At 51.5% G+C, this 24,641-nt stretch overlaps 1 protein-coding gene across 3 annotated transcripts in view; it reads left to right on the top strand.

Moving 5' to 3' along the window:
- ATL1 (atlastin GTPase 1) overlaps positions 1–24,204 on the top strand; it is a 64,462-nt gene extending 40,258 nt beyond the window's left edge. The window contains exons 8-14 of one of the 3 annotated variants that reach the window (XM_075926178.1): positions 1,321–1,459; positions 7,139–7,266; positions 8,322–8,378; positions 11,573–11,644; positions 14,752–15,183; positions 18,670–18,742; positions 23,279–24,204. In XM_075926178.1, coding sequence (XP_075782293.1) covers positions 1,321–1,459; positions 7,139–7,266; positions 8,322–8,378; positions 11,573–11,644; positions 14,752–15,183; positions 18,670–18,741 — 900 coding nt within the window. In that variant the 3' untranslated portion in view covers position 18,742; positions 23,279–24,204. The remainder of the gene's footprint in view (positions 1–1,320; positions 1,460–7,138; positions 7,267–8,321; positions 8,379–11,572; positions 11,645–14,751; positions 15,184–18,669; positions 18,743–23,278) is intronic. The other 2 variants (XM_075926176.1, XM_075926177.1) reach the window with 2 other exon arrangements.
- Positions 24,205–24,641: the final 437 nt, after the last annotated feature.

Here is a 24,641-nt window from a genome sequence, read left to right on the forward strand (position 1 = left end):
TATGTAGAGACACCCTGTGTCACATACCCAGAGCAACTCTTCTCCGAGAGCTGTATTTTCTGGCCACACCTTTTTTGGCCAGTGTTCTTGAAAGTGAGGGATTGGGCTCACTTTGACGGCCCCATCTCACGGAGGACCCAAACCCTACCCCACCATATCTTGCATTGCAACATAACTGGGTGGTGGCCTTGAAGATGCCTTATCAAAGGCTCCGGGGTAGACACATAACAGGTGCTGCACTAAGAGGAGGGGGTGTGGTTCATATGGAAAATTGTTGGGTGAGCTCACTGGCCCCGCCGACACGGGGGATGCCGCAGGTGGTAAGAGGAGACCAATATCCCGCCATAGCTCTTAGGAGCAATCATTAAAACGCATGCGGAACAGTGCAGTTAGCTTGTTCCACCATAGAGATTTCTGGGCAACGTACATTTTAATAGTTAGTTGTGGAATAAACTATATGGGAGAGGCTCCCTGAGAAGTAGCCAGGAAATGTACAGATGCTTTCATAGTGGAAATAAATCGAGAGGGCTTGTGGAGGGGGAATCAAGAAAACCGCTCCTCTGAAATCCTGAGCGGGCTTTGTATTCCAGTCAGACGCACGCATGCACTCTTTTAGGAGTAATAACACGCTCCAGGGCATGTGGTCAGAGGGAGCTAGAAACGTTTCTTGGTTTCTGGAAGCCCTCTCTATGGCCTCGTAAAGCATACATAGAACCAGGGCTGGCCTTACCGTGAGGAGAACTGAGGCGGTTGCTTCAGGTGCCAGACTGTGTGTGTGTGTGGGGGGGGGGGGGGGCGCACCACTAGGACCCAGAGTGTAGAAAATTGTGTCTGCTGCTGTTAGTTCTCCTTTATTGGGGTAGAGAGCAGAGCAGTCATGAGAGGAGTAGGACAGGAAGGCTGCAGAATTGAGACCTTGCAAAGTTTTGGCCCAAGCGAGGGGGGCGTCATTTGAGCTCCCTGCCTCAGGTGCCAAAATATGGTGGGCCGGCCCTGCATTGGACTCCCTCTCAGTCCACTCCTTGCTCTCTTGCACTTTCCTTCCACAAGCAGCCCTCTTGCAGCATCTACTCCACGCCTCACTGCGATCTATACGCTGCCAGGGGCGGCCCGTGAGCATAGGCAGACTCGGCGGTCGCCTAGGGCGCCGCCAGCCTGGGGCACCCAATGATGACATCATGACCATTGATGGCCGTGCAGGCGGGGGTGCGGATTGCTCCTTCCACCTGGGGTGCCAGCTGCCACAGCCCGCCTCGGGCCACTCCTGTACGCTGCCCACATAGAATGTGAACACGCTAACGTCAAGCTGATCTCTCCTAGGTCTCGGGAAACCAACATGAAGAACTGCAGAATGTGAGGAAGCACATCCATTCCTGTTTCACCAACATCTCCTGCTTCCTGCTCCCTCACCCGGGCTTGAAAGTTGCCACCAACCCAAATTTTGATGGAAAACTAAAAGGTTTGCTGGAAAATGAAAAGCTCGTGTTTGATGTTGAATCTGAGCGTTTCCCCGTTGCAAGTGAACGATTGCTTTGTTTATACACATTGTCAGACTGCTCTGTTCTCTCCTGAATATCTCCTTCCAAATATTTTCAGTAAAATACATGTAGATAGCAGGGCTGAACGTAACATCTAACACCGACAAACTAGCTATTCATGCCTGTGCATGTTGCTGATTTTAGCCATACAAGGGGACGTATTAGCAGCTGCTAACAAATAATAAAGGGATAAAGTTTTAGGCAGGTGTCTGAGAACAAAGTGTTACCAGCGAGTGACTGAAGTTTGCATTTTTAGAGGCACCATTTTGCACCTATAATGAATTGGTACTTTTTTTGGTCTGCTAATTTGATTCAGACACAAAGTTGTGGAGGCAGCTGATTGTGCTGTGAAAAATGGAAGCCCGGTTTGACAAGTGGGTCCTTAAAATCAAGAGACCTTGGGTGTAAAAAGCTTTCCAAAGCAATATTTAGTTTTGAGTCAGCGGATTAATGGTTTCCCTGGCAGGAAATCTTAGGGTAGCTCAGAGGCTGCATTTCTGCTCCACTGGATTCGTGGGCTGTGGATTTTTCAGTTAACTTTATGTAAGCGGGGGAATGGTCCCGCTATTGTGGGGAACTTTCCTGGCTTCTATACACCCCGGTGAAATGAACCAGCGAAAGGATCTGAGTCCCCGCTCCCACTTCCTTTACCCCACGGCTCCCTGATCCTGAGGGCTCCCCCTCCACTCTCCTGAGTAGCAGAGCCCTCGAAACCCCAACAAGGCTGGGCCCAGGCTTCCTGGGGCTTAATCCCTGACCTTGTAGTCACTAGGGGCAGGAGTTAGGGTGTCCCCACTCCGAGGTGCTCTCTTTACACTGCAGGCCTTCTTGGCCCAGTGATCACTTCATAAGGTTCAAAGCAAATACAATTTATTAAACAACAACGGATTAAAGAGAAAAGAATAAGAAAAAAATGAGAATGGCTAAATGAGAACACACAGCTCTGCTCTGTAGCACAGGGACATCAACACAGCAGCCTGCCCAGTATAAGGACAGTCCACAGTCTCTTTCTTAGAGGCCCTGGATATGCTGCAGGGGAGCTACAGGCTGGACACGCTAGCTCTGGTAGTGACCACACAGTCTCAAGCTCGAAGTGGCCAGACCCCTCTCCCAGTCCAGAGCCTTTCCCCCCACTTTGCTGGTCCCAGGTGCTCACCACATCCAGCTGCAGGCTGTGCTGCTTGGCCAGTTCCAGCTCCTTGTGTTGCTTCTCTGTTCCTTTTTGCTCTCTGAGCCCTGCCAGTCTGCTGCTCAACACAGGGTCTGCTCTCCTTGAGTTGTGTATGCCTGGCTCTGCTGCTGCAAAAACTGCCCCTCAGCACAGCTTGCTCCTCTTAGCAGTGTCTCAGCTCTCTGTTCCTTTGGCAGGACTTCTTCATACAGCTTGCACTGCTCTTTTCAGCTCTCTGTCTTTGCAGGACCTCTTCTGCACACAGCTTGTTTGTTCAGAGACAGAGCCAGAACAATCCCAGCTCACAGGGAGGACGGGGCCTGGCCTCTCCCCTTCCTCACTGGCCTGTCCAACCTGTCAATCAGGCTGAGCTGGAGTGTTGGCTGCTTTCCATTGTCTCTGGGGTCAGTCAGTCTAATGAACTCTTCCCCTTCAGATACTGCGAGATGGCAAACCAAGAACTCCCACAGAGTTTTTGTAAGGGGTAACAGTCCCCTTACATTTATTTGTGGTTGTGTCGCATTTTCTCTGCTTAGTCATAGAACCCGTAGTTCCGTGCTTCCTCATGTCTCTTAGCAGGAAGGAAGACGTCCTTTTAACATCAGACTAAACAATCAGACAAAAGAACTTGCTTTTTGTCTTGCGCTCCATTGCCTGCTGCGGGGGGGGGGGGGGGGGGGGGGGACGACCATACATCAGTGTTGTCTTCAAGTCATCATTGTCAAGTCCCAAGTTGAGTCTCAAGTCTTAATTTAAAAAATGTCAAGTCACTTTTGTACAAGCCATCAATATCGGCATTTTCAAACAATTTTTTCACTGAGTCGATTTAACAAAATTAGCAAGTCTCAAGTTGAGTCTCAAGTCACAAACAATGAACCCAAGTCAAGTTACCTAGGCGACTTAAGTTGGACTCGAGTTCAAGTCGTGGGACTTGAGTCAACAACTTTGCCATACGTCTTACTCCTCTGACAATATGTACGTGTGAAATAGTACCCAGAGAAAAGAGATGTATGAGTTAGTCATTCTTTAATGGTTACGATCCTCTAGAGATTTCACTCCTTACTTCCAAACATCATTGTACGAGACAACTGGATGGCTGGTTTTGAAAGATTTGGTTTTGACTGACATGCGAAAGTGGGTTTTGCCCACGAAAGGCCATGATAGTGTGTGTGTGTGTGTGTGTGAGAGAGAGAGAGTCTAAGCCCTGTAGAACCTGCTCTAAACTAAGACTTTATTTCAAAATACGCCCCCTTAGGTTGAATTTGAGCATCCACACTACCGAGCCTGTGATTTCGAATAATGGGCCACTTAATTCATAATTTGTTCTCCTGCTTTTTATCAGGAGTAACACGAATTCCAAAATAGTTATTTCTAAATAGCAGTCATGTGGATGCTCCGGTGCCGCAATTTCGAAATAACGACTCCTCAGAGTAATTCGAACTAATTACTCCTCAGTGCTTCCTGGGGCTCTAAGGCTGAGGTAGCGCATCCACATTAACGGAGCCTGCCTCGGACTCATTTTGAGGCTTCCCCATCGTGTGGATACGCTAGTTCGGTTTTTTTTTTAATTGGGAGCTAAGTCGAATTTAATCATAGAATCATAGAACTGGAAGGGACCTCGAGAGGTCATCACGTCTAGTCCCCTGCCCTCACGGCAGGACCAAGCACTGTCTAGACTGTAGATCATCCCTGACAGGTGTCTGTCTTACCAGCTCTTAAATATCTCCAGAGATGGAGATTCCATAACCCCCCTACGCAATTTTTCCCTGTGGGAAGGGGTTAGGAATCTTTTTTGGGTCAGGGGACGCTGACCCACAGAAATCAGTTGGGGGCCGCACAAAAGTGAGAGACAAAACAACAAAAAAGGCCCCCATCTGGGAAAGAGACAGACGCTCCCCACACCCTTCTTGCACCAGAGCTGATTTTGTGGGGCCAAAAGTGAGGGGTACAGCGTGTGGGAGGGGGCTGCCGGGAAGCAGACTTTGGGTGTGGGGTCTGAGTGGGAGAGCGAGCACAGGAGTGAGCTGGAAGAGGAGTCCCAAGTCTCAGGGGCTGGACCCAGGCAAGCCGGAGGCCACATCCGGCCCCTTAGATTTCCCTGCCCTGCCCTTGCTGCAGCAAGAGTGCGGAGAGGGAGGGAGGGAGGCAGAGAGGAAGGAAGGAAGGAAGGAGGGAAGGAAGGAAGGAAGGAAGGAAGGAAGGAAGGAAGGAAGGAAGGAAGACCTCTCTTCACTCAAAATATTGCAGACACAGAGTAATCTAGACGTCAGGGTACTGGTCTGTGTAATAAAAATACCACCGCCGCCTCCAATTCTATGTCCCTGTGGCTAAGCCGTCAAGGAAATGTATTGTGTGTTCCAGGCCGGAGGGGTACACACAAACCCACAGGAAGGCCGCCCTGCTAAGCCACTAGCCAATTCGGATTTGTTGGGCTAGCACAGTGCATCCATAGCAGGGTGTCTAAGCTGCAGTAGCATGTGTTTAGTGAGTCCATGTTATGGTGTAACCGCCCAGTCTAGGCGTTCCTGTTTCTGTATTTTGATTGGCAAAGACAATACTTTAGAAAGGTCCGTGATAAAAATTGGCAGTGCAGAGCCTGCAGGATTCATAAGGGAAGAGTATCGAAACGGCAAATGAATCGCCACGGCCCCCTTTCCGCGAAGAGAAGCCTTCCTACGGATGTCTTGCACAAAAACCTCACTGCTTCACAGTGCAGCAAAGAAACTCACAGGCTGAGTGAGGAGGAGCCAAGCGGCAGCAGTGGGTGTTAACGCAGCTGCCAGGGCCCTGGATTTCGTAACGGGATGCTCTAATACGCACAGAAGAGCTGCCAATCTGCAGGCTCCACGTGTTGCGTGGTCCCGATCGTTTTAAAATGCTGCCTGTTCATAAGAACATAACGTAAGAACATAAGAACATAAGAACGGCCGTACTGGGTCAGACCAAAGGTCCATCTAGCCCAGTATCCTGTCTGCCGACAGTGGCCAGTACCAGGTGCCCCAGAGAGGATGGACCGAAGACAATGATCAAGCGATTTGTCTCCTACCATCCTTCTCCAGCCTCTGATGAACAGAGGCCAGGGACACCATTTCTATCCCCTGGCTAATAGCCTTTTATGGACCTAACCTCCATGAAATTATCTAGCTTCTCCTTAAACTCTGTTATAGTCCTAGCCTTCACAGCCTCCTCTGGCAAGGAGTTCCCCAGGTTGACTACAGCTCAGTGTAAGAAACCTCCTCAGTGGAGTGCAGCAAAAAGCAGGGAAGAACAAGTCTTACTCCTGTACGCCTGGAGGCCACACGTTTTCACGTCGGACTGCGGTTTTTTCCAAGCAGGCGTGCCAAAGGAGAGCGAACGGAGCAGCATATTTCCATACGCACGTGGCTTTTGCACACAGGCCCTGGTTGAGCAAAGCAAGTCACTCACCACGTTTCAGGGCTGGGGCTGGGCCTGGCTAGGGCTTAGCATCAGGCAGGCTGGGAAGTTGGGATAGTAGCCAGTTATAGGAACAGGTCAGCATCAGACCAGCCGTCCATGGCTATGTGAAGCTCCGTTGACTATAACCAATTTCCTGTTTCCTCTTCTGCTTAAGTAGAGGCAGTGAGCCAATCAGGAGCCTTGGAACTCGCCCAATCAGAGCACAGAGGCGGGGCTTATGCCCCAGTTGGGCTTCCTGGCCTTCAGTCCTAGTTGCTGTCTGTGAGTTGCCAGGCTGAGGACTGGCCTGTGATGACTCCCATGGACCCACTTGGTCAAGAGCTGAAGCACCTGACTCCATGCGATAGGCCTCCAGTACCGATTCTGGAGGCACGACACCCTGCTGGAGCATGCAAAAGAGGCATGGTGTGCGGAGAGGGCTGTGGGTGCAGTTTAGGAGCCTGCTTTGGAAATGCATAGGGTTGCCAGGTATTTGCGGCATCTGTCCGGTAAAAAAACACAGAAAATACCAGACTGGTAAAATGTCCAGCATTTTCTGTTTTTCTTGGATGGAAGGCCACATGCTGCGTCTGGCAGGGGTGAGGAGAGTGGGGAATGTAAAGGTGCAGTTACCCTTTTTATTTTGCGTGGTTTTGTTTTTTTTTTGCTCAACAACTTCGGCCCCGATTTATTTTATTTTTTTTTTTTTGCTCAACAAATTTGGTCCCTCCCCTTTTTTTTCTTTTTTTGCTCAACCAATTTCCCCCCCTGCCACGTTCGGTATTTTTTGTGAAAGGATCTGGCAACACTAGAAATGCATCCTGACGGGGTGAATTCTGCGTGAGTCCAGCAGCACTAACGAGGCATTGACCCTTCTGCGTACAGCCCTCGCTGACTCAGACGGCATCTCGCTCGCAGTACGGCTGCAGCCTGCTGCTGGTGTCTCCCGGGTGCCTCTTGGAGCAGGGTCTGAGTGGAGAGGCCCTGGCCGTGACGCTGGGTTTGTTTACAGAAATAGACGACGAGTTCATCAAGAACTTGAAGGTGCTGATCCCTTGGCTCCTGAGCCCGGAGAACCTCGACATTAAGGAGATCAACGGCAACAACATCACCTGCCGCGGCCTTGTGGAATACTTTAAGGTATTGGCTCCTCCCCCCTGCGAGAGCGCAGCTACTCAGATGGGAAGCGTTCGCCTTTTTTACCGATGAAAGTGAGACATAAAGGGAGTCTGGGAGGCACAGACTGGGGAAAGCGCACGTCTTCCTAAACTGCATTTATATGGCCCCCGTCACCATAGGTTCTAAGTAGCCTCCCCAATGTCTGTGAGGCCGTGCAGTGCTGTTATCCCTGTTGTACAGACGGGGGCGCTGTGGCACAGACAGACTAAGTGACTTGTCCAGGGTAGTACAGGAAGTCTGTGGCGAAGCCACATGACCTGTTTTGGCCGGGACACTCCCCTTTTTGAGCTCTGTCCTGGCCGTCCTGACTTTTTTTGATTAAAAACGGGCATTTGTCCCATTCACTCTTCCTGACGAATAGGCAAAAGCAAATGAACAAATGCCCAGGTTACCCAAAAGCCTGGCTGTGCCCCCTGAGGGGGTGTGGAGGAATGTTTAGGGGCTGGCAGTGATGTGCAGGTCCAGGCAGAAGAGCATGGGGGCAGGGCAGCCCCATCCCCAGGCAGCATGGAGCTTGGGGGTCAACCCCAGTCCTAGCTAGAGGTGGCACAGAGCTCGGGGTGAGGGCTAGGGGGGTCAGTTCCATCCATGAGTGGCCTGGAGCACCAGCCTGGGCAGTGGGTGGGGGGGAGGCACAGAGCTCGGGGTGAGGGCTAGGGGGGTCAGTTCCATCCATGAGTGGCCTGGAGCACCAGCCTGGGCAGTGGGCGGGGGGGAGGCACAGAGCTCGGGGTGAGGGCAGGGGGGGTCAGTTCCATCCATGAGTGGCCTGGAGCACCAGCCTGGGCAGTGGGTGGGGGGGAGGGTGCCTCTGGTGAGCCACGCAGGCAGGCGGAGCGGAAATGTGGCCAGCTGGTCTGTGCTGCTCAGTGCAAAATGGGTCACTGCCTGCAGGGAGCTGGCTAGCGAAGGCCCACGGGTGCCGTTTAAAAATCGCCTTGCTGGTGCGTGCGTGAGGGGGAGGTGGGTTGCGCGCGCGTCGCTCCCTGTGACACAGTGTTTGTGTTGTCTCCTAGGCCTATATAAAGATTTACCAAGGAGAAGAGCTGCCGCACCCCAAATCAATGCTGCAGGTATTTACGCGCTTGGCTGGCGAGCGCGTGTCTCTGGGGCTTTGCACGGATGGCCAGCGAGGCGGTCCTTTGAGCGGCGAGGCAGCTGGCGAGCGCGTGTCTCCGGGGCTTCGCACGGATGGCCAGCGAGGCGGTCCTTTGAGCGGCGAGGCGGCTGGCGAGCGCGTGTCTCCGGGGCTTCGCACGGATGGCCAGCGAGGCGGTCCTTTGAGCGGCGAGGCGGCTGGCGAGCGCGTGTCTCCGGGGCTTTGCACGGATGGCCAGCGAGGCGGTCCTTTGAGCGGCGAGGCGGCTGGCGAGCGCGTGTCTCCGGGGCTTTGCACGGATGGCCAGCGAGGCGGTCCTTTGAGCGGCGAGGCGGCTGGCGAGCGCGTGTCTCCGGGGCTTTGCACGGATGGCCAGCGAGGCGGTCCTTTGAGCGGCGAGGCGGCTGGCGAGCGCGTGTCTCCGGGGCTTTGCACGGATGGCCAGCGAGGCGGTCCTTTGAGCGGCGAGGCGGCTGGCGAGCGCGTGTCTCCGGGGCTTCGCACGGATGGCCAGCGAGGCGGTCCTTTGAGCGGCGAGGCGGCTGGCGAGCGCGTGTCTCCGGGGCTTCGCACGGATGGCCAGCGAGGCGGTCCTTTGAGCGGCGAGGCGGCTGGCGAGCGCGTGTCTCTGGGGCTTTGCACGGATGGCCAGCGAGGCGGTCCTTTGAGCGGCGAGGCGGCTGGCGAGCGCGTGTCTCCGGGGCTTCGCACGGATGGCCAGCGAGGCGGTCCTTTGAGCGGCGAGGCGGCTGGGGGGCGCGTGTCTCCGGGGCTTCGCACGGATGGCCAGCGAGGCGGTCCTTTGAGCGGCGAGGCGGCTGGCGAGCGCGTGTCTCTGGGGCTTTGCACTGATGGCCAGCGAGGCGGTCCTTTGAGCGGCGAGGCGGCTGGGGGGCGCGTGTCTCCGGGGCTTTGCACTGATGGCCAGCGAGGCGGTCCTTTGAGCGGCGAGGCGGCTGGGGGGCGCGGCAGCTGTTCGGTGACGCTCGCACGTGCTAGTCCAAGAAATGCCTTCTGGGAAATCTTTTGCAGGAACGGGGTGGTGGTGCGGGGGGAGGGGGGGAGGGTAAAATTTGCAAAAGCACCCAAGTGGCTTAGGACCCTGATTCCCATTTTCAGAAGTGACTTGGGCACGCCGTCGCGTTTTCCTGGGGCAGCCGCCGTGGCTGTTTGCAAATGGTCCGTGTTTTCCAACGTTTTCTTCACGTTTCCCAGCGTTGCAGCGGGCGGGGTTTTCACTGCCTCTGGCGTGGAGCCGTGCCCGAACGGGCTTCCTATGTGCTGCTAGCTACGCTTCAGGGGGCATCTATAAAGCCCACTCTGGCGGGGCAGGAGTTAAAGGGGCACAGAGGAACATTCAGGGGGCAAGACTGGGGCAAAGAGCACCACCGAGCTCTGCTCCTGGCCCGGCTCCGCCACAGCAGCTGGTCTCGCGTCCGGGGCCCTGGCTGCTGTCCGAGAACATAACAACGGCCAGACTGAGTCAGACCAAATGTCCATCTAGCCCAGGCCTGGGCTAAATACGGCCCGGGGGATCCGGCCCACCGAGCCACCGGAGCCGGCCCGCAGACGCCCCTGCCGGGACCCTCAGGCACGTGCCGCTGCCGCGGTGGAAAACCCAGTCCCTGCGTCTCCCTGCTCTGCAGCCAGGGGGAGGCTTCGTGCCAGCTCCCCGCCCCCAGCCCAATCCTCAGCTCCCGTTGGCCAGAAACAGCCAATAAGAACTGACCTCAGCCAATCTCTCCACTCCTATTGGCTGGAAACAGCTGAGAGATTGGCCTGAGAGGCTGGAGCAGCCGGAGTTGAGCGCCTCCTGGAGGGAGCAGCCTGCTGTTTCCAGTGGGCTGAGGCTGCAGCAGGCAGGGAGCCCAGTGGCTTGGGGGTGCTGCAGGGCTGCTGGCCAAGAGACACATAGATAAGTGCCTCCCAGCCAGAGCCTGCCTCTGGCACCCCAACCCCTCCTGGACCCCAACTCCCTCCTCCAGATCACCATCCAAACCTCTGCACCCCCTACCCCAGGTGACACCACCCTCCCAGACCCTGCACCCCCTCCTACGCCCTCCCCCAGGCCAGAATCCTCTCCTGCTCCCACACCCCCTCCCTGACCTACACCCCAATCCCCTGACCCAGGTCACAACCCCTTCCTCCACCCAAACTCCCTCAGACCCCAAACCCTCTCCTGCACCCCAGTCCCTTACCCTGTGCACCCTTCTGCATCCAACCTAGACCCCGCATCGCCTCCACAAAAAAGTGCAGCCCTTGACCACTTACCAAAACCTTGGAGTGGCCCCTCACCAAAAATGATTGCCCACCCCTGCCTTAGCCAATAGGAAATAACTGTTCACTCACAGCGAATGCACAGTAAAATGCCAATGGATTGCCAGTAAAATGGCTCTCTATTGTTCTGTCTTATTTTCTTTGCTTTCCCCTTCGAAAAGATGCAAATAAACACCAGGCTAAGACTGAAAATACCACGGTAAATGTCTTGAAGTGATCCATCACCGTAGTATTCCACGCGGATCCACAGCTGTTCAGAGCTGAGAGAGCTCCCCACACTCCGCTCCCTCCCCCAGCTGTTGCCCCAACCTCGGCCCCCTCACCCCCCATCCATGTTACCCCCTGGAGCCGGGAAGGGGGGTGTAGACAGGGGCAATGGAGCATTCAAGGTAAAAAGTTTAGAACCCACTGTGGGTTGGGGTCTCCCTCTTTCCAGTTCTCTGATGGCAATCAAGATCCACTGAGCTGCTTTGTTAGTGGATTTTCAAAGGCTAGAAGCAGGGCTCTATTGGCAGAGGGCTCTTGGCCCTCAATTTGCTTTCAGAGCTTGTCTGTTGCCCCTGAGGGTCTGGTGTAGGGCGCATCGGTTCACTCTGCCTTCTGCAGGAAAAGGCAGACGTGGCTGTAGCAGGGAACACAGGGAGGACGGAAGGGCTGGTGCCGAGGTCCATGTAATTCCTACTAAAGCACCATCGAGCTGTTTAGTATTTTTCAGTTTTGGACACAAGCCATTCACCTGCCCCTGTGCACAGGCGAGGAAGGCACACGCACCCCCCCCCCCATGCAGGTAGATGGATATCGGGGTGCAATTCACACACCCTGATTCTCTCCCGCTTGCCACCCTGTCTGGTTGATCTGAAACTTGCATTGTGTTTTGCACCCCGCTTACAGGCCACAGCGGAGGCTAACAACTTAGCAGCCGTCGCCACAGCCAAGGACACCTACAATAAGAGGATGGAAGAGGTAAGGTAACGGCTCATCACGGGCATCAGGCGTTTTCTCTGATGTAATAACACCGCATGTGATCCTGCCTTCACAGGGCAGTTTGGGAAGCAGTGTCGGGGAGCGATTTAACTCTGTGTCGGGGAGCGATTTACCTCCATGTTGGGGAGCGATTTACCTCTGGGTCAGGGAGCGATTTACCTCCATGTCGGGGAGCGATTTACCTCTGGGTCAGGGAGCGATTTACCTCTGGGTCAGGGAGCGATTTACCTCCGTGTCGGGGAGCGATTTACCTCTGGATCAGGGAGCGATTTACCTCCATGTCGGGGAGCGATTTACCTCTGTGTCAGGGAGCGATTTACCTCCATGTCGGGGAGCGATTTACCTCTGTGTCAGGGAGCGATTTACCTCCATGTCGGGGAGCGATTTACCTCTGTGTCAGGGAGCGATTTACCTCCATGTCGGGGAGCGATTTACCTCTGGGTCAGGGAGCGATTTACCTCCGTGTCAGGGAGCGATTTACCTCCGTGTCGGGGAGCGATTTACCGATCCAAACGTCTCAGTCGGCTTGGCAGACGTTTTAGCGTTCCGTCTCTCCGCCAGCTCACGTGCTAAGTGAAGTGCCCCAGACATACATCCAGGGCTCGCTGCTTCTACTCCTGGGTGGGGAAAAAGGAGCAGCTTCAGCAAGTTACGTGAGACGGCGGCTGTCCCCATAGAAGCCAGGGTGGATCTGAGATCTCTGAGCTACGCTGACGAGAAGTCTCTATAAAAGCTGGGTGTGTTATTAATTGTTGTTAATCACCCCAAAGTAGGACAGTCTGATTGTAATGGTCACTGGCCTTCTGAGCAAGCCCATGACCCTGCTGCCTTCCCTTAGCCCTCGGAACAGCATTCTGTGCCCCTCTCTCCCCGAACGTGCACAACAATCTTGAGCAGCTGTACGTGAATTAAAATCAACCCCCCCTTAAACTAGTAAAACAGGAGGAGCTGCTTTTTCCTATGTAAGTTGCTTGCTTGGGGGAGAGCTAAGAGATTGGAGGCCAGGCGAAATGCAGAAGGGGTGGGTTGAGATCCTGGGTTGAGATCCCAAAGTAAGAGGCTGTCAGACAACACTCTGAAAATAAAACTCTAACTTAAATATCTGTATACCAGGGCAAGAGGTTTAAAAGCCAAAATACATGCACTAGAACGGCTGGCAATGGAAGGGGATGTGAGTCAGGTGTCTGTTGTTGGACTGTTGTCGTCTTGAGTTTGCAGAGAGCCTGAACCAATAGCTTTGAAAGGGGTAAATTGCTTTACTAGTCATCTCTAAAGGAGAAAAACTGATATGCTAGTGGAAAAATCTGGCTATCCTGTGCTCCCCAGTGCTGGATTATGGTAGGCCTGGCCCACCGTGACAACAGAGGGCTGTGTCGGAGCCCCACACCAGCAAAACTGTGAATTATAGAATCACAGAATGCGAGAACTGGAAGGAACCTTGGCAGGTCATCAAGGCCAGTTCCCTACCCTCATGGCAGGACCAAGCACCATCTAGAGCATCCCTGATAGATCTATCTAAGCTGCTCTTAAATATCTCCAGGGATGGAGATTCCACAACCTCCCTGGGCAATTTATTCCCGTGTTTAACCACCCTGACAGTGAGGAAGTTTTCCCTAAAACGTAAACTTCCCCTGCTCCTCCTGTGAAGGAGGACTCGCAGCAGCAAGAACCCTTCCCGTTCCCCACCCGTTAAGTCTTCTGCTGGACCGATGTCGGGGGGTATCTCAGAATAGTGGGTTTCAGAGTTCATAGACTCCCAGGGCTGGAAGAGACCTCAGGAGTCATGGAGTCCAGCCCCCTGCCCAAAGCAGGACCAACCCAACTCACTCATCCCAGCCAGGGCTTTGTCAAGATGGGACTTAAAAACCTCTAGTTAAACCTGTAGTTAAACCTCTAACGTTACCTCCCTCTCAGAGCCCTGGGTTCAGGCTGTCTGCAGACTCAGGAAGTCTTGACTGTATCTGTTAAACTCTGGGCTTATTTCAAGATTTTTAGTATCCCCATGAGGGCTAGACACATAGATTTCTTACCCAAAGAAGGTTTAGAATCCAGTGTTACCACGTGCTACTAGGCGTTTGCTTCCTCTTGCCAGTAATGCCTATGCTTTAATTTGGTCCTTGTTAATCCCTTAATCCTCAAGCAACCCCCAAACCTTCCCAGGTGCCAAGAACCCAACCTGCCTCCATGCAGCTGCCAAGCCTCCAGCCTCCCCTCCATGCTTCCAGGAGGCCTGGCTACGTTTTTCAGTACGAAAAATTGCAGCACATTGAAAATGGGGAAGTTAAGGAGACTGCTACCATGGGCTTCCACGTTCTGAATGTGAGAGATGCTTCTGCAGAATTTCTAGCAGCGCCCTAGAGTGCCACAGATTCTGGGCAGGTCAGGTTAGGTCCAAATTGCTGCATAATAGTATCCAGGACCTTGCCATGTAGTTAACAATTGCTGGCCAAATAAAATCAGAGAGCCTGTAAAATCTCCTGTTCTCTGCTATCCAGTTTCTTGGCCTGTTCAGTCACCAACAATGTGCCCTCATATTTTCCATCCATGTGTGGATTTTTTCCATGTGTGGAATAATTTTGTGTGCACTGAGGCACACGTGAATGTGCACCACCCATAGAAACAAAACCTAGCTGTGCGTGTGCCGATAATCATCTGGGGAGCACTGGAATTTTCTCCTGGGTGGCTACACAAGCGCACAGCTTATGGGGAACACTGGTCGCCAGTCCAGCTTCATGTGCATCTTTTAAGAGCGTCTCAAAAGATGAGCTGAAGAGCTTGTACCTGCCAAGCTCTGCATGCCAAGGTTCACTGCTACCACCAGGAGCAAAGCAAGGAGCTAGATTCCGCTAGGTGCGAGTGACATCGCACAGCATGTGTGGCTGGGGAACCGGCAGCCTGAGCCCCAGACCAGCCAGGTAAGTGCAGGAGGAGCTGGCTTCCAAAGAGTTTGGGGCCAACCCTTGCAAAGGGGTGTAGCGTGATGAAGCGCTAGGACTGATTAGGGGGTAGCACCAGCGTAGGGGGCTACCGTCACTGTGATGGAGCACCAATCCATTGGGACTAACTGAACTGTGGTCTCTGACTAGGTGTGTGGGGGTGACAAGCCGTTTCTCGCACCCACTGACCTTCAGAACAAACACCTGGCGCTCAAGGAGGAATCCGTGAGGCTGTTCCGAAGCGTTAAGAAGATGGGTGGGGAGGAGTTCAGTCGCCGCTACCTGCAGCAGCTGGAGAACGAAATAGACGAGCTCTATGTACAGTACATTAAGCACAATGACAGCAAGAACATATTCCACGCTGCCCGCACCCCTGCCACACTCTTTGTGGTCATCTTCATCACGTACGTGCTGGCCGGAGTGACCGGCTTCATTGGCTTGGACATCATCGCCAGCCTGTGCAACATGATCATGGGGCTGACGCTTATCACGCTGTGCACCTGGGCATATATCAGATACTCTGGGGAATACAGAGAACTGGGAGCAGTAATAGACCAAGTGGCGGCAGCTTTGTGGGACCAGGTAAGATCGTTAGCGTGTGATTAAAACAGCCATTCGTTGGCTTGGGACGCCCGTCTCCTTTTGAAATAGCCTTCTGAGCTCCGTCGGGCCCCAGTCCTGAGTCACCAGGGTTAGCGCCTGTTAGGCCACCACTGTTCTATTTACCTTCACCTCCGCAGGTACAGGCGAGCGCAGCTCCTGTTGGCCGGGAACGGTGATCCGTGGTCGAGGGGAGCTGTGTTCCCCTGTACCTGTGGAGTTGCAGGTAGATACAGCGGGGTGGGGCTAGCCCTGGCAGACTGGATCTGGCCTGTGGGCTGGTATTTTCCCACCCTGGCCTTAGATAATGGCCTATCCCTTAGCTTCCAGCGCCACTTAAACACCCCATTTTAACCCATTGCAGACAGTTTCTTTAGACCTTCCGTACACTGGTTGCACTTGCCCTAGATGGTGGGGAAGGCGCGGACAGGAGACTTCTTTTCCGTCTAGTTTAGTGCGACGCGTGGAAGGGTGAGAAGAAGTCTGGCGCCTGCTGTGTGGGCCCTGAGCAGAGCCCTCCCGTGAGTAGAGTGAGCTGGAGGGACCTGGGATGCCCGAGCTTGTACTAATGTGCGCCAGCACGAGCCCTTGCACCCACAAACACCACCTCCTTGTGCATCCTGCACAGTGTAAATCCTGGGAACCTGGCTGTGAAGTGCAGGCTGGCAGGAGACAGAGACGGGGGAGCGCAAAGGAACAATGAGACGCTGCCGGGCAGCATGTTAGACGGTGGCCATGCAGGTTTGCAACAATCCTTTGTCCCTTTGCCTTCGACGGGACGATTTCTGTGGGTGACGCACGTGCGTGAATATTAGCTCCGGCAGGAGCTGCCCCAGCGATAACTTTTCAAAAGCAGGGGGGCCTTTTGCTCTCCCAGGGACCAGGGCTGGCATTAGCTCCCTCATTTCTATCCCGTGTGCAATAGACTTTTTATTTTATTAGGGCTCGGAGTCGAACCCAAACGAGCTTTCGATTCATAGGCTCGCCTTAGATGAGCTGCAGTGTCAGGAAATAATTTCTGCTCTGTCCAGCAACCTGACCCCCATGTAAATCTTTGAAAGCCCCAGCTTTGGTGGGGGACAAACCTTTTACACTTCCGAAGTGATGCGGGGCAGCTCTTCTGGCCGAGATGATGAGAGCCCCACGACATTGTTGCGCCATAGCACATGGATGCAGTTGTAACCCACACACCTAAGGTATGTCTAGACTACAGGGTTTTGTCGACAGAAGTTTTGTCGACAGATACTGTCGACAAAGCTTCTGTCGACAAAGAGTGTCTAGACTACATCCAGTTCTGTCGACAAAGTAAACCGCTTTGTCGACATAATAGTGTGGATGCAAAGGACAGTGTAGATGCAATAACGCCTTCTGGCGACAGAACTCTGTCGATAAAAGACGTTATTCCTCATAGAATGAGGTTTACATACGTTGACAAAACTGCTGAGTTTTGTTGACATTATGTCGACATAACTCAAATGCAGTGTGGACACAGGTATAGTTTTGTCGACAAAAGTCCACTATTGTCGACAAAACCCTGTAGTCTAGACATACCCCTAGTGTGGTTACTGAGCAATGCAAGTGGTACCTAGACCACAGCAACAGTTAAGATCAAGAGACCTCTACAGCACGGGCTGGGAGCCAGCTGGCTTTTAGCTCAGAGGGTAGAGGCTCCTATAGTGAGGTCCCAGGTTCAAATCCATCTTGGTTGTGGTTACACAGTCACAAGAGGGGTCTATGGTGGGCAGGTTTCCATGTACATAAGGGGCTTAATCTTGCAAGGCAGAGTTGGGATTAAACATTGTATTTGGCCACCTGCCCACAGACAGTGGTGGGAGTTTTACCGTTCAACAGGACTAGGCCATGCTGACATAATTCAAGGGATGTGGGTCACTTGAAATCTAGTCAGTTTATGGGAAGGAAAAGAAGCAAAAAGTTGCTGTCTGCGCCCAGGGTGCGGTTCTACAGCTGTTTGCCTAGTTCACAAACCCACCACCCTCTTCTCTGCGCCGTTGTGCAAGTCCCACCCAAACAGCAGGCGCACGGACTGGCCGTCCCGGGAAGAGTGACAGGGATGACACAAGGTGCTGGCAGACACACGGCCGAACCAGAGAAACCGCCTCTTTCCTGTAACTCGCAGCGCTAGCCCCCTCGCTAGGGAACGAACTGGCCAAGTACGTGTTTGTAACTGATGCTTCTGCATGACAGGTGGCATTCCCCGCCCCCCGCCCTGAGGTAGGTTAACCAAGCGATGGGCACAGCACATGTGTGTTCAACCCTTTTAAAAATCCACCCGTCTTCCTCCCTTTATGAAACAAGCCACTGCCGTCTTTCTTGGGGCCCGGTGTCCCTCTATGAGCCCATCCCGGTTGCTGTCTTCTGTACTTCGGAGGCAAAGCCGCCCGGCCGTGAGTCACTGACGGTTCTGCTAGAGGGGCAGATACTAGGGATGTCAGCGACTAATCGACTAGTCGATAAGCAAAAGCTTATTGGATAGTCAACATATTAGTCGACTAGTCGCTTCCCCCCTTGCTGCCTCTATCACAAAGAGGCAGCAAGGGGGGGGGGAAGAAGGGGGAGCCGGCTTAAAAGGCAGTTCCCCCCAGCTCCATGGGTGGGGGCAGGGGCGCAGCGGTGGCACTTCCTCTTTGAAATGTACAAGAGCCCCCGCTGGGGGTCTCGTCCATTTCGAAGGCGGAACACGCTAGTCTTTATCGACTAATCGAATAGTCGATGGAAATCACGTCGACTCGTCAATGAATCAATATTTAACATCCCTAGCAGATAGAGCTGCTGCTGGCTCTGGAATTAACCCCCCACCACCCCAAGTCTGCCAGTAGTTTTAGTTTTTACAGCACACTTACCCAAGTACCAGTATTGCCAAGAATTAGCCTCCAACGACGAACGGGGGTTGCCACTGGAAGGTCTAATTGCACTTTAATTAGGAGAAGCAGGGCAGCCGTACTGATTCATTTTAACTACCCTGCCGGCCACTTGAATTGAGCCAGGGCTACTGCCGGCCCCACTTCCGGGGAAGTTTCGCTGCAGGCTCTGCCGCCAGCTCCCAGGGAGCCAGTGTGTAACCTGTGGTGGGGGGAGGCCAATCCAGCCTGCCCCGGATAGAGGCTGCTCCAGCTCCTACTGGGTAACCCGTTAACCTTTTACCTCCCGAGTTCAAATTGGAACCCGGGTCTTTAATCAACGTAGGGAGCCCCACCCCTCCCATAACCAGCTGGCCCGCCAGCGCTGCGTTTGGGGCCTGGGTGGAGCCGACCCCTTGTGGAATAGGTCTCATGGCTGTAGCGCATGAAGCTAAGGGAGCGCGATCCAAAGGCGGGACTGCATGGAAGGCCGGGATTAATGGAGAAGGGCCATGGAGGGAGTTCTTAGCCATGAGAAAACCGTCTAAGGCAAGCTACCGTAGCAGCCAGGGGCGGTGTGAGCACAGCTGCATGCTGTCACATTCCCTAGGAGGTGCGTTCTACACAGAGATGCTGTTTTTTCCCTTTTCCAACTGCCTATCCTCCAGGGAAGCACGAATGAGGTAAGTGACTGGCCTTGACCCCAGCCTGCACTGGTCGCATGCTGTGCTGCTTTGCTCTGTCTGCAAAACCGAGATTGCTCACACGTACAGGGAGCACAGGTCACGGCTCTTCACGAGGCATGCCTAGCAACGCTACAGCCTCGCTCAGCCCCGCTGGGCTCTGCAAACAGACTCCCCCCCGTTGGTCTCCAATTCCCAGTTAGATTGGGTGCCCGGCTCCTTTCAGCACGTTTGAAATTCTCACCCGCTGCTTGGCCTTGCCAGAGAGTTCACCAGCCAAGTCACTGTGGAACACAGCATACAAGTAACAGAGATCAAGACAAGCAAATCTGCATGACCAGGGTCCCTCCAAGCATAGCAATAGAGGGTCCAGATCGTGCAATCAGATTCACGGGCCCGTGGAGCCTCTTGCATAGACACGAGTCTGTGCCTATAGCTCCAATCCCAGAGTCAGGGCCAAAAGCATGAGGAAGACCTGAGCTACATAGGAGAAGAAATCCAGGACAATAGAGGAGGGGAAGTTATTAGTGGACATGGGACAGGAATTGCATGTTTTTGCAAGGCAGGAGTTTTGATGTTTTTAAAGTCTGGGTTAAGTTCGGTGGAAGAGATTGCTGATGCTGACATGGGTATGCATTCATTTACAAGTTTGACATTAACAACTTGGGCTTGAATAAAGCTATTAACTGGTTAACGCACTACAAAGGCAATTTCCCCCACCTTTGATATTCGCATTTCCACATCAAAAGTTATGAATGGGACACATCAGTCTGACTCAATTAGCACCATTAAAACTGGTTCTACAGCTGACAGATAACTGCTTTTGCTGTTGTATATACTCTGGATTTTGTAATTTCCAGTCCAACTCAGCTGATGATGTTTTACCCAGGAATGCTCATGATATAATATATTTGTTAGTCTCTAAGGTGCCACAGGATTGCTCATTGTTTTTAAAGTTACAGACTTCACCTGGCTACACTCTGATGCTTATGCAAGACATTTTTATTTTCCAGCAGCCAAATCTTGCAAAACACCCACTGAAACTAAGGGCAGGATCATGCTACATTTTCAAAACGTGCCCATTACAACAGTTGCTGAGACACCAACTTGTTAAAACAAGAAAATAACAATTTCAAATGCTATTTACAGCTCCCCCACCTCTAGGGCAAAATCTGCATTTTGAAAGGAGTACATCAACATACACCAGGGCGCTTTCGGAGCATGGAGTGTTTGCATGCAGCAAGCTAGCATGAGACAGATTTACCCCTCAGCTTGCCACTTGCTGTTTGTATAGACACGCCTGTTGGCCTATCTGTACACCGGATAAGCTGTTGAGCTGTTGTACGAGGCGGTTCTATATGGAACAGATCTTAGGGTTAGACACAGTACATTTACATCAGAGCCTCAAAAGGCTGCACAAGAAGTTGTATCTTTCTATTGCTCAGCTGTATCAAGCCTTTGGTTTTTGGAACACATCCGTTATACTATCGGCTGCAAATACCCCGAGATGCCTGTAATGGTGGAATGTTAAGGACTAGATTGTTACAAATTGCTACTGATATGTAAGGAGAACTTCCCATTGAATTGGCTAGGAAGTGCTGCTCAAAAAAACAGATCCTTACATTATTGGCTTAATGTTCCATCAACCCCCCAACAGAGCCACTTTTTAAAATTGCACAGTCGAAGGCTTTATAACTCCATTTCCACCTGGCCACCAGAAAATTTCTGCTCTGATATCGTTAAGCATCTGAATTCGGAGCCTTTAAATTGAATTTTTTCCCCCTACATGCATGTTTCTGCTCAGAAATCTGGGCCAGGGACGATCATTCCCAAAGACAGCTCATGCTCTTATTAATTCAAGGTGCTTGCAGGAGTCCCATGACTTGTCTCTGCCCTGTAAAATTGAGTCTTGAAAAAGGATTATTGGGGTGACAGGAAACCTCGAGCCCCCATAAGCATTAAGTGATCCTCTTAAATGTTTTAGTAGGGTGGGGATTTGGGGCATAATCTCCTTCCCCATCCAGCATTATGCGCATGGGCAACATGCTGGTCTTATGTACAGGATGCCTGTAACTCAGATCAATATACAGGCTACATCGAGACTGGCATGATTTTCTGCAAATGCTTTTAATGGAAAAGTTTTCCGTTAAAAGCATTTTCGGAAAAGCGCGTCTAGATTGGCAGGACGCTTTTCTGCAAAAGCACTTTTTGCGGAAAACCGTCTGAGCCAATCTAGACGCGCTTTTGTGCAAAAAAGCCTCGATCGCCATGTTAGCCATCGGGGCTTTTTTGCGCAAAACAGTACTGTGCTGTCTACACTGGCCCTCTTGCGCAAATGATTTGCACAAGAGGGCTTTTGCCCGGACGGGAGCGGCATAGTATTTCTGCAAGAAGCACTGATTTCTTACATGAGCTCGTCAGTGTTCTTGCGGAAATTCAAGCGGCCAGTGTAGACAGCTGGCAAGTTTTTCCGCAAAAGCAGCTGATTTTGTGGAAAAACTTGCCAGTCTAGACACAGCCACAGAGCTTTGGGGAAGTACCATCTCTTCATTAAAACTAGCTTCTGATGACAATTTCTTCTCAATCATGATCGGTGCTCTGCAGAAGCCTAAGAAAGATTTATTTGATCGACTAGATAGTTTTGTTTGTAAGCATTTGGGTCATCTCCTCCGAAGACAACAGCAAAACCCTCCCTCCACTGGTATGCTAAAGGATGCCGAAGGCTGAACTATGCCATTGTTTAAAGAAGCGATGGCTAGAAAAACTGCATGTACATTTGATGATCACGATCTAGTGCATGGCATGTTTTACAACCAGCTAGATTATCGTCACAAAAATGCATGGATCTATTGAATGTGAAAATGTGCATCAAACATGAAACGTATGTAGGATACCACCTTTATTAGACAAACCTATGATGTAACTCTTCCTCTCCCCCCCCCCATAGCCCTAGGTTCAATTCTTCCATACAATTAAAAGAACAGCTGGTAGGTGAACAGCTCTGTATCAGTTGTTGCTTAGGACATTTGCTGGAACCAGCATCTACATGAAGCTGTAGCTCTGCTGAATGGGAAGGACTTGTCCTCTTAAACATCGTATCAAATCAGCGTAAGACCTATGAAACTCATGGGCCAGGTGTCATCTGGCGCTCCCCCTAAGAAGGAAAGGCGCATGCAAAAGTGCGCAGTCATTGGCTAGTCCCTCCATGCAAATTGAACAGATACTTTAACTCAACCAAGAGACTTATCCTTTCGGACCTTAATGTCCTTGGGTCCATTTCTTCAGAGGAGCCAACAGTAGATCAGCCTTGTGAGTTTTACTGGACTACAGGGTGAACCTCTCTAGTCCAGCACGCCAGTCAGGCAAGAGCCATGGGCCGGCATGATTTTAGTTTGCAAGATGGCCACTTATCATGGGTGTGGCCAAGTGTTCCGCGGTCCCATCAAGTTTGTTTACAGCCGCCAGGCCTGACTCTCAGTGCTCTGTGCTGTTGTTTAGCTCTGCTTTACCCCAAAATGTCTTCGCAGAGCCCAGTGAGCGTGTGGGTAATGTTGCTAGACCAGTGGGTCCCAACCTTTTTTATACTTCTAGCAAACTGGCAACATTTTATTTGCATATTCATTATGCAAACGACTATAGAAATAAAATGTTGCCTGTCTGCTTAGCCCCAACACAGCCCCTAGCTCCCCAGTGCCTAACACCCTTTGACTCCCCAACCCATGGCCTGTGCCTTTTGGCCTTTTAACCTCTGACCCTACAAGCCAACACCTTCTTGCCCTGACTCCCGCTCACCCAACAAGCTTTTGCCCTTTGACCCCCACCCCAGCCCCGCACTCCCCAGAGTGAGGCTGCCCCCCAAGGAGCGTGGCTGTTACTGCTGCCCAGGCAGGGGGCGCGGCTGTTGGCTGCACGTGTGCACTCCCTCCTCGTGCTCCCATGGGTAGAGGTGGGAGTGGGGAAGCATGGAGCCAGGTGGCCATCTTACGTGGGTGGGACAGGGGAGGAAGGCGCATCCTGCGCTGCCTCCTCCTGCCACCACCTCAGCTCCAGTGCTGCCGGCAGGCAAAATCAGCCAGCATGGCTGCCAGAGCTGAGCCGCCGCCAACAGCTGGTTTCAGCTCCGGCAGCAGTCGCAGACCGGCACCGGTCCATGGACCGACAGTTGGGAACGGCTGTGCTAGACAATACTGACCGCCTGCGGTCTGGCAAATTCTCTGGGTCAGCTCCACTCAGGACTCGAGGGTGCCAGACTAGAGAGGTTCAACCTGGAGGCCCATTAGCTTAGCAGAATAGTCAACCTATGCACCTAGTTCAGCCTGAGTGGAGCATGAAAAGCAGGGGCTAGTTTGTTACATTGATGTCGCTAGACACATTTCATAAGTCTCTTTCATTGCCATCGATGCTGTGAGTATTTGGAGAAGGCACGGTGTACATCCTGACCATTTTGAACCTGCTGCTAGAACAGGAATACAACATGCACAACGTGCTCTAACAACTCCCTGGGCTAAGCCTGTTTATGTCTCTTCTGTTTTGTAGGCTTTGTACAAACTGTATAGTGCAGCGGCAACCCACAGACATTTGTACCACCACGCGTTCCCTGCGCAGACCACGGAATCAACTGAAGGTTCAGAAAAGAAGACGATGTAAGCCTGATGTTCTCACAGAGGTGCATGAATGAAGCACATACACCGTTGCATCAGTTCAATACTTGCCTAGTTGTATTCATGTACAAGTTTTGAACCTCCAGAAATGGAACAGGGAAAACACGAAGATTTCACTCGTAAGGATGGTTTGATGTGTCTATTAATTTTCACAAAACGCTGTTTGATGGGAAGATGTAGGCATGTTTTTCATTTTATTTATATGTACATACTTTATTTTACTGCAAATGTATACACAACTCTTAATTTTTAATATCAAGCATAATTCTTGCCTGGTTTTGACTGATTTATGAAATCTTGCTTTCCACTTAAAATTTAGTATGCAATATTATGAGATTAATAAAATGATGTGGTAATATGATAAAGTTTTCCAGATGCAAATCCTGTGGTAGTATGATAAAGTTTTCCAGATGCAAATCCTAGCATTATTCAAGAGAACCACCTTCAAATATGATTCCCACATATGCTTGATCAAGTAAATATCACATAACCAAAGATTTGTTAATCAGCATTTTTCCTCATAATCACTATGATCTATACAATTACATCAACACATTAAAAATATATACTAACTTGCTTTGTCAGAAATTGTAAGGCCTCTCCTGCTGCTATGGTATGTTTAATGATGTTGTGAGGAAAGTACTGTATTCTTTTTCTTTTCATAATTTTAATGCACAAAAAGGTGACTTTGTACATGAATTTGAGTTTCACTGTTCCTGTGTATATATTTTCATTTAGTGCATAGAAAGTGTGTTGAGTTCAATTTTATTGTCTGAGTATTAAAGTTTCTTTTTGGTTCCTAAGAAGTTGATCAAATAATGTGAGCAATTAATTCATTCCCTGGTGGGGTTTTTTTAGATCTTAACATATAGGTTTATTTTCTATCATTTGATGAACACTGTGCTTTTCTTAAGACGTAAATCCACAAAAGGTAGCGGTTGCTTTTAGAAATGCACAGTGGAATTTGATTGTACTGATCATTCAGAGGGCGGTGGATTGGTCAGGACATTTTAAAATAAAAAAGTCACAGAGCAGCCATGGGACACTTAGAAAAGTCCTCACTTTAGAGGCAAATGGCATGCAGAGTTGCGGGTATGAAAATTCAACTATCGACACCTCTTTAAACTACAGTAGACTTGAGTCCGCCCTCAGCAGGCCTTGAATTTCAGCCCTTTGTACTTAGATAGCTAATGCATACTCACCCCTTTTAACTACTGATCAGCCTTATCGGCCTTTAA

Source organism: Pelodiscus sinensis, chromosome 4 (assembly GCF_049634645.1).
Source record: "Pelodiscus sinensis isolate JC-2024 chromosome 4, ASM4963464v1, whole genome shotgun sequence".
Lineage (NCBI taxonomy): Eukaryota > Metazoa > Chordata > Testudines > Trionychidae > Pelodiscus > Pelodiscus sinensis.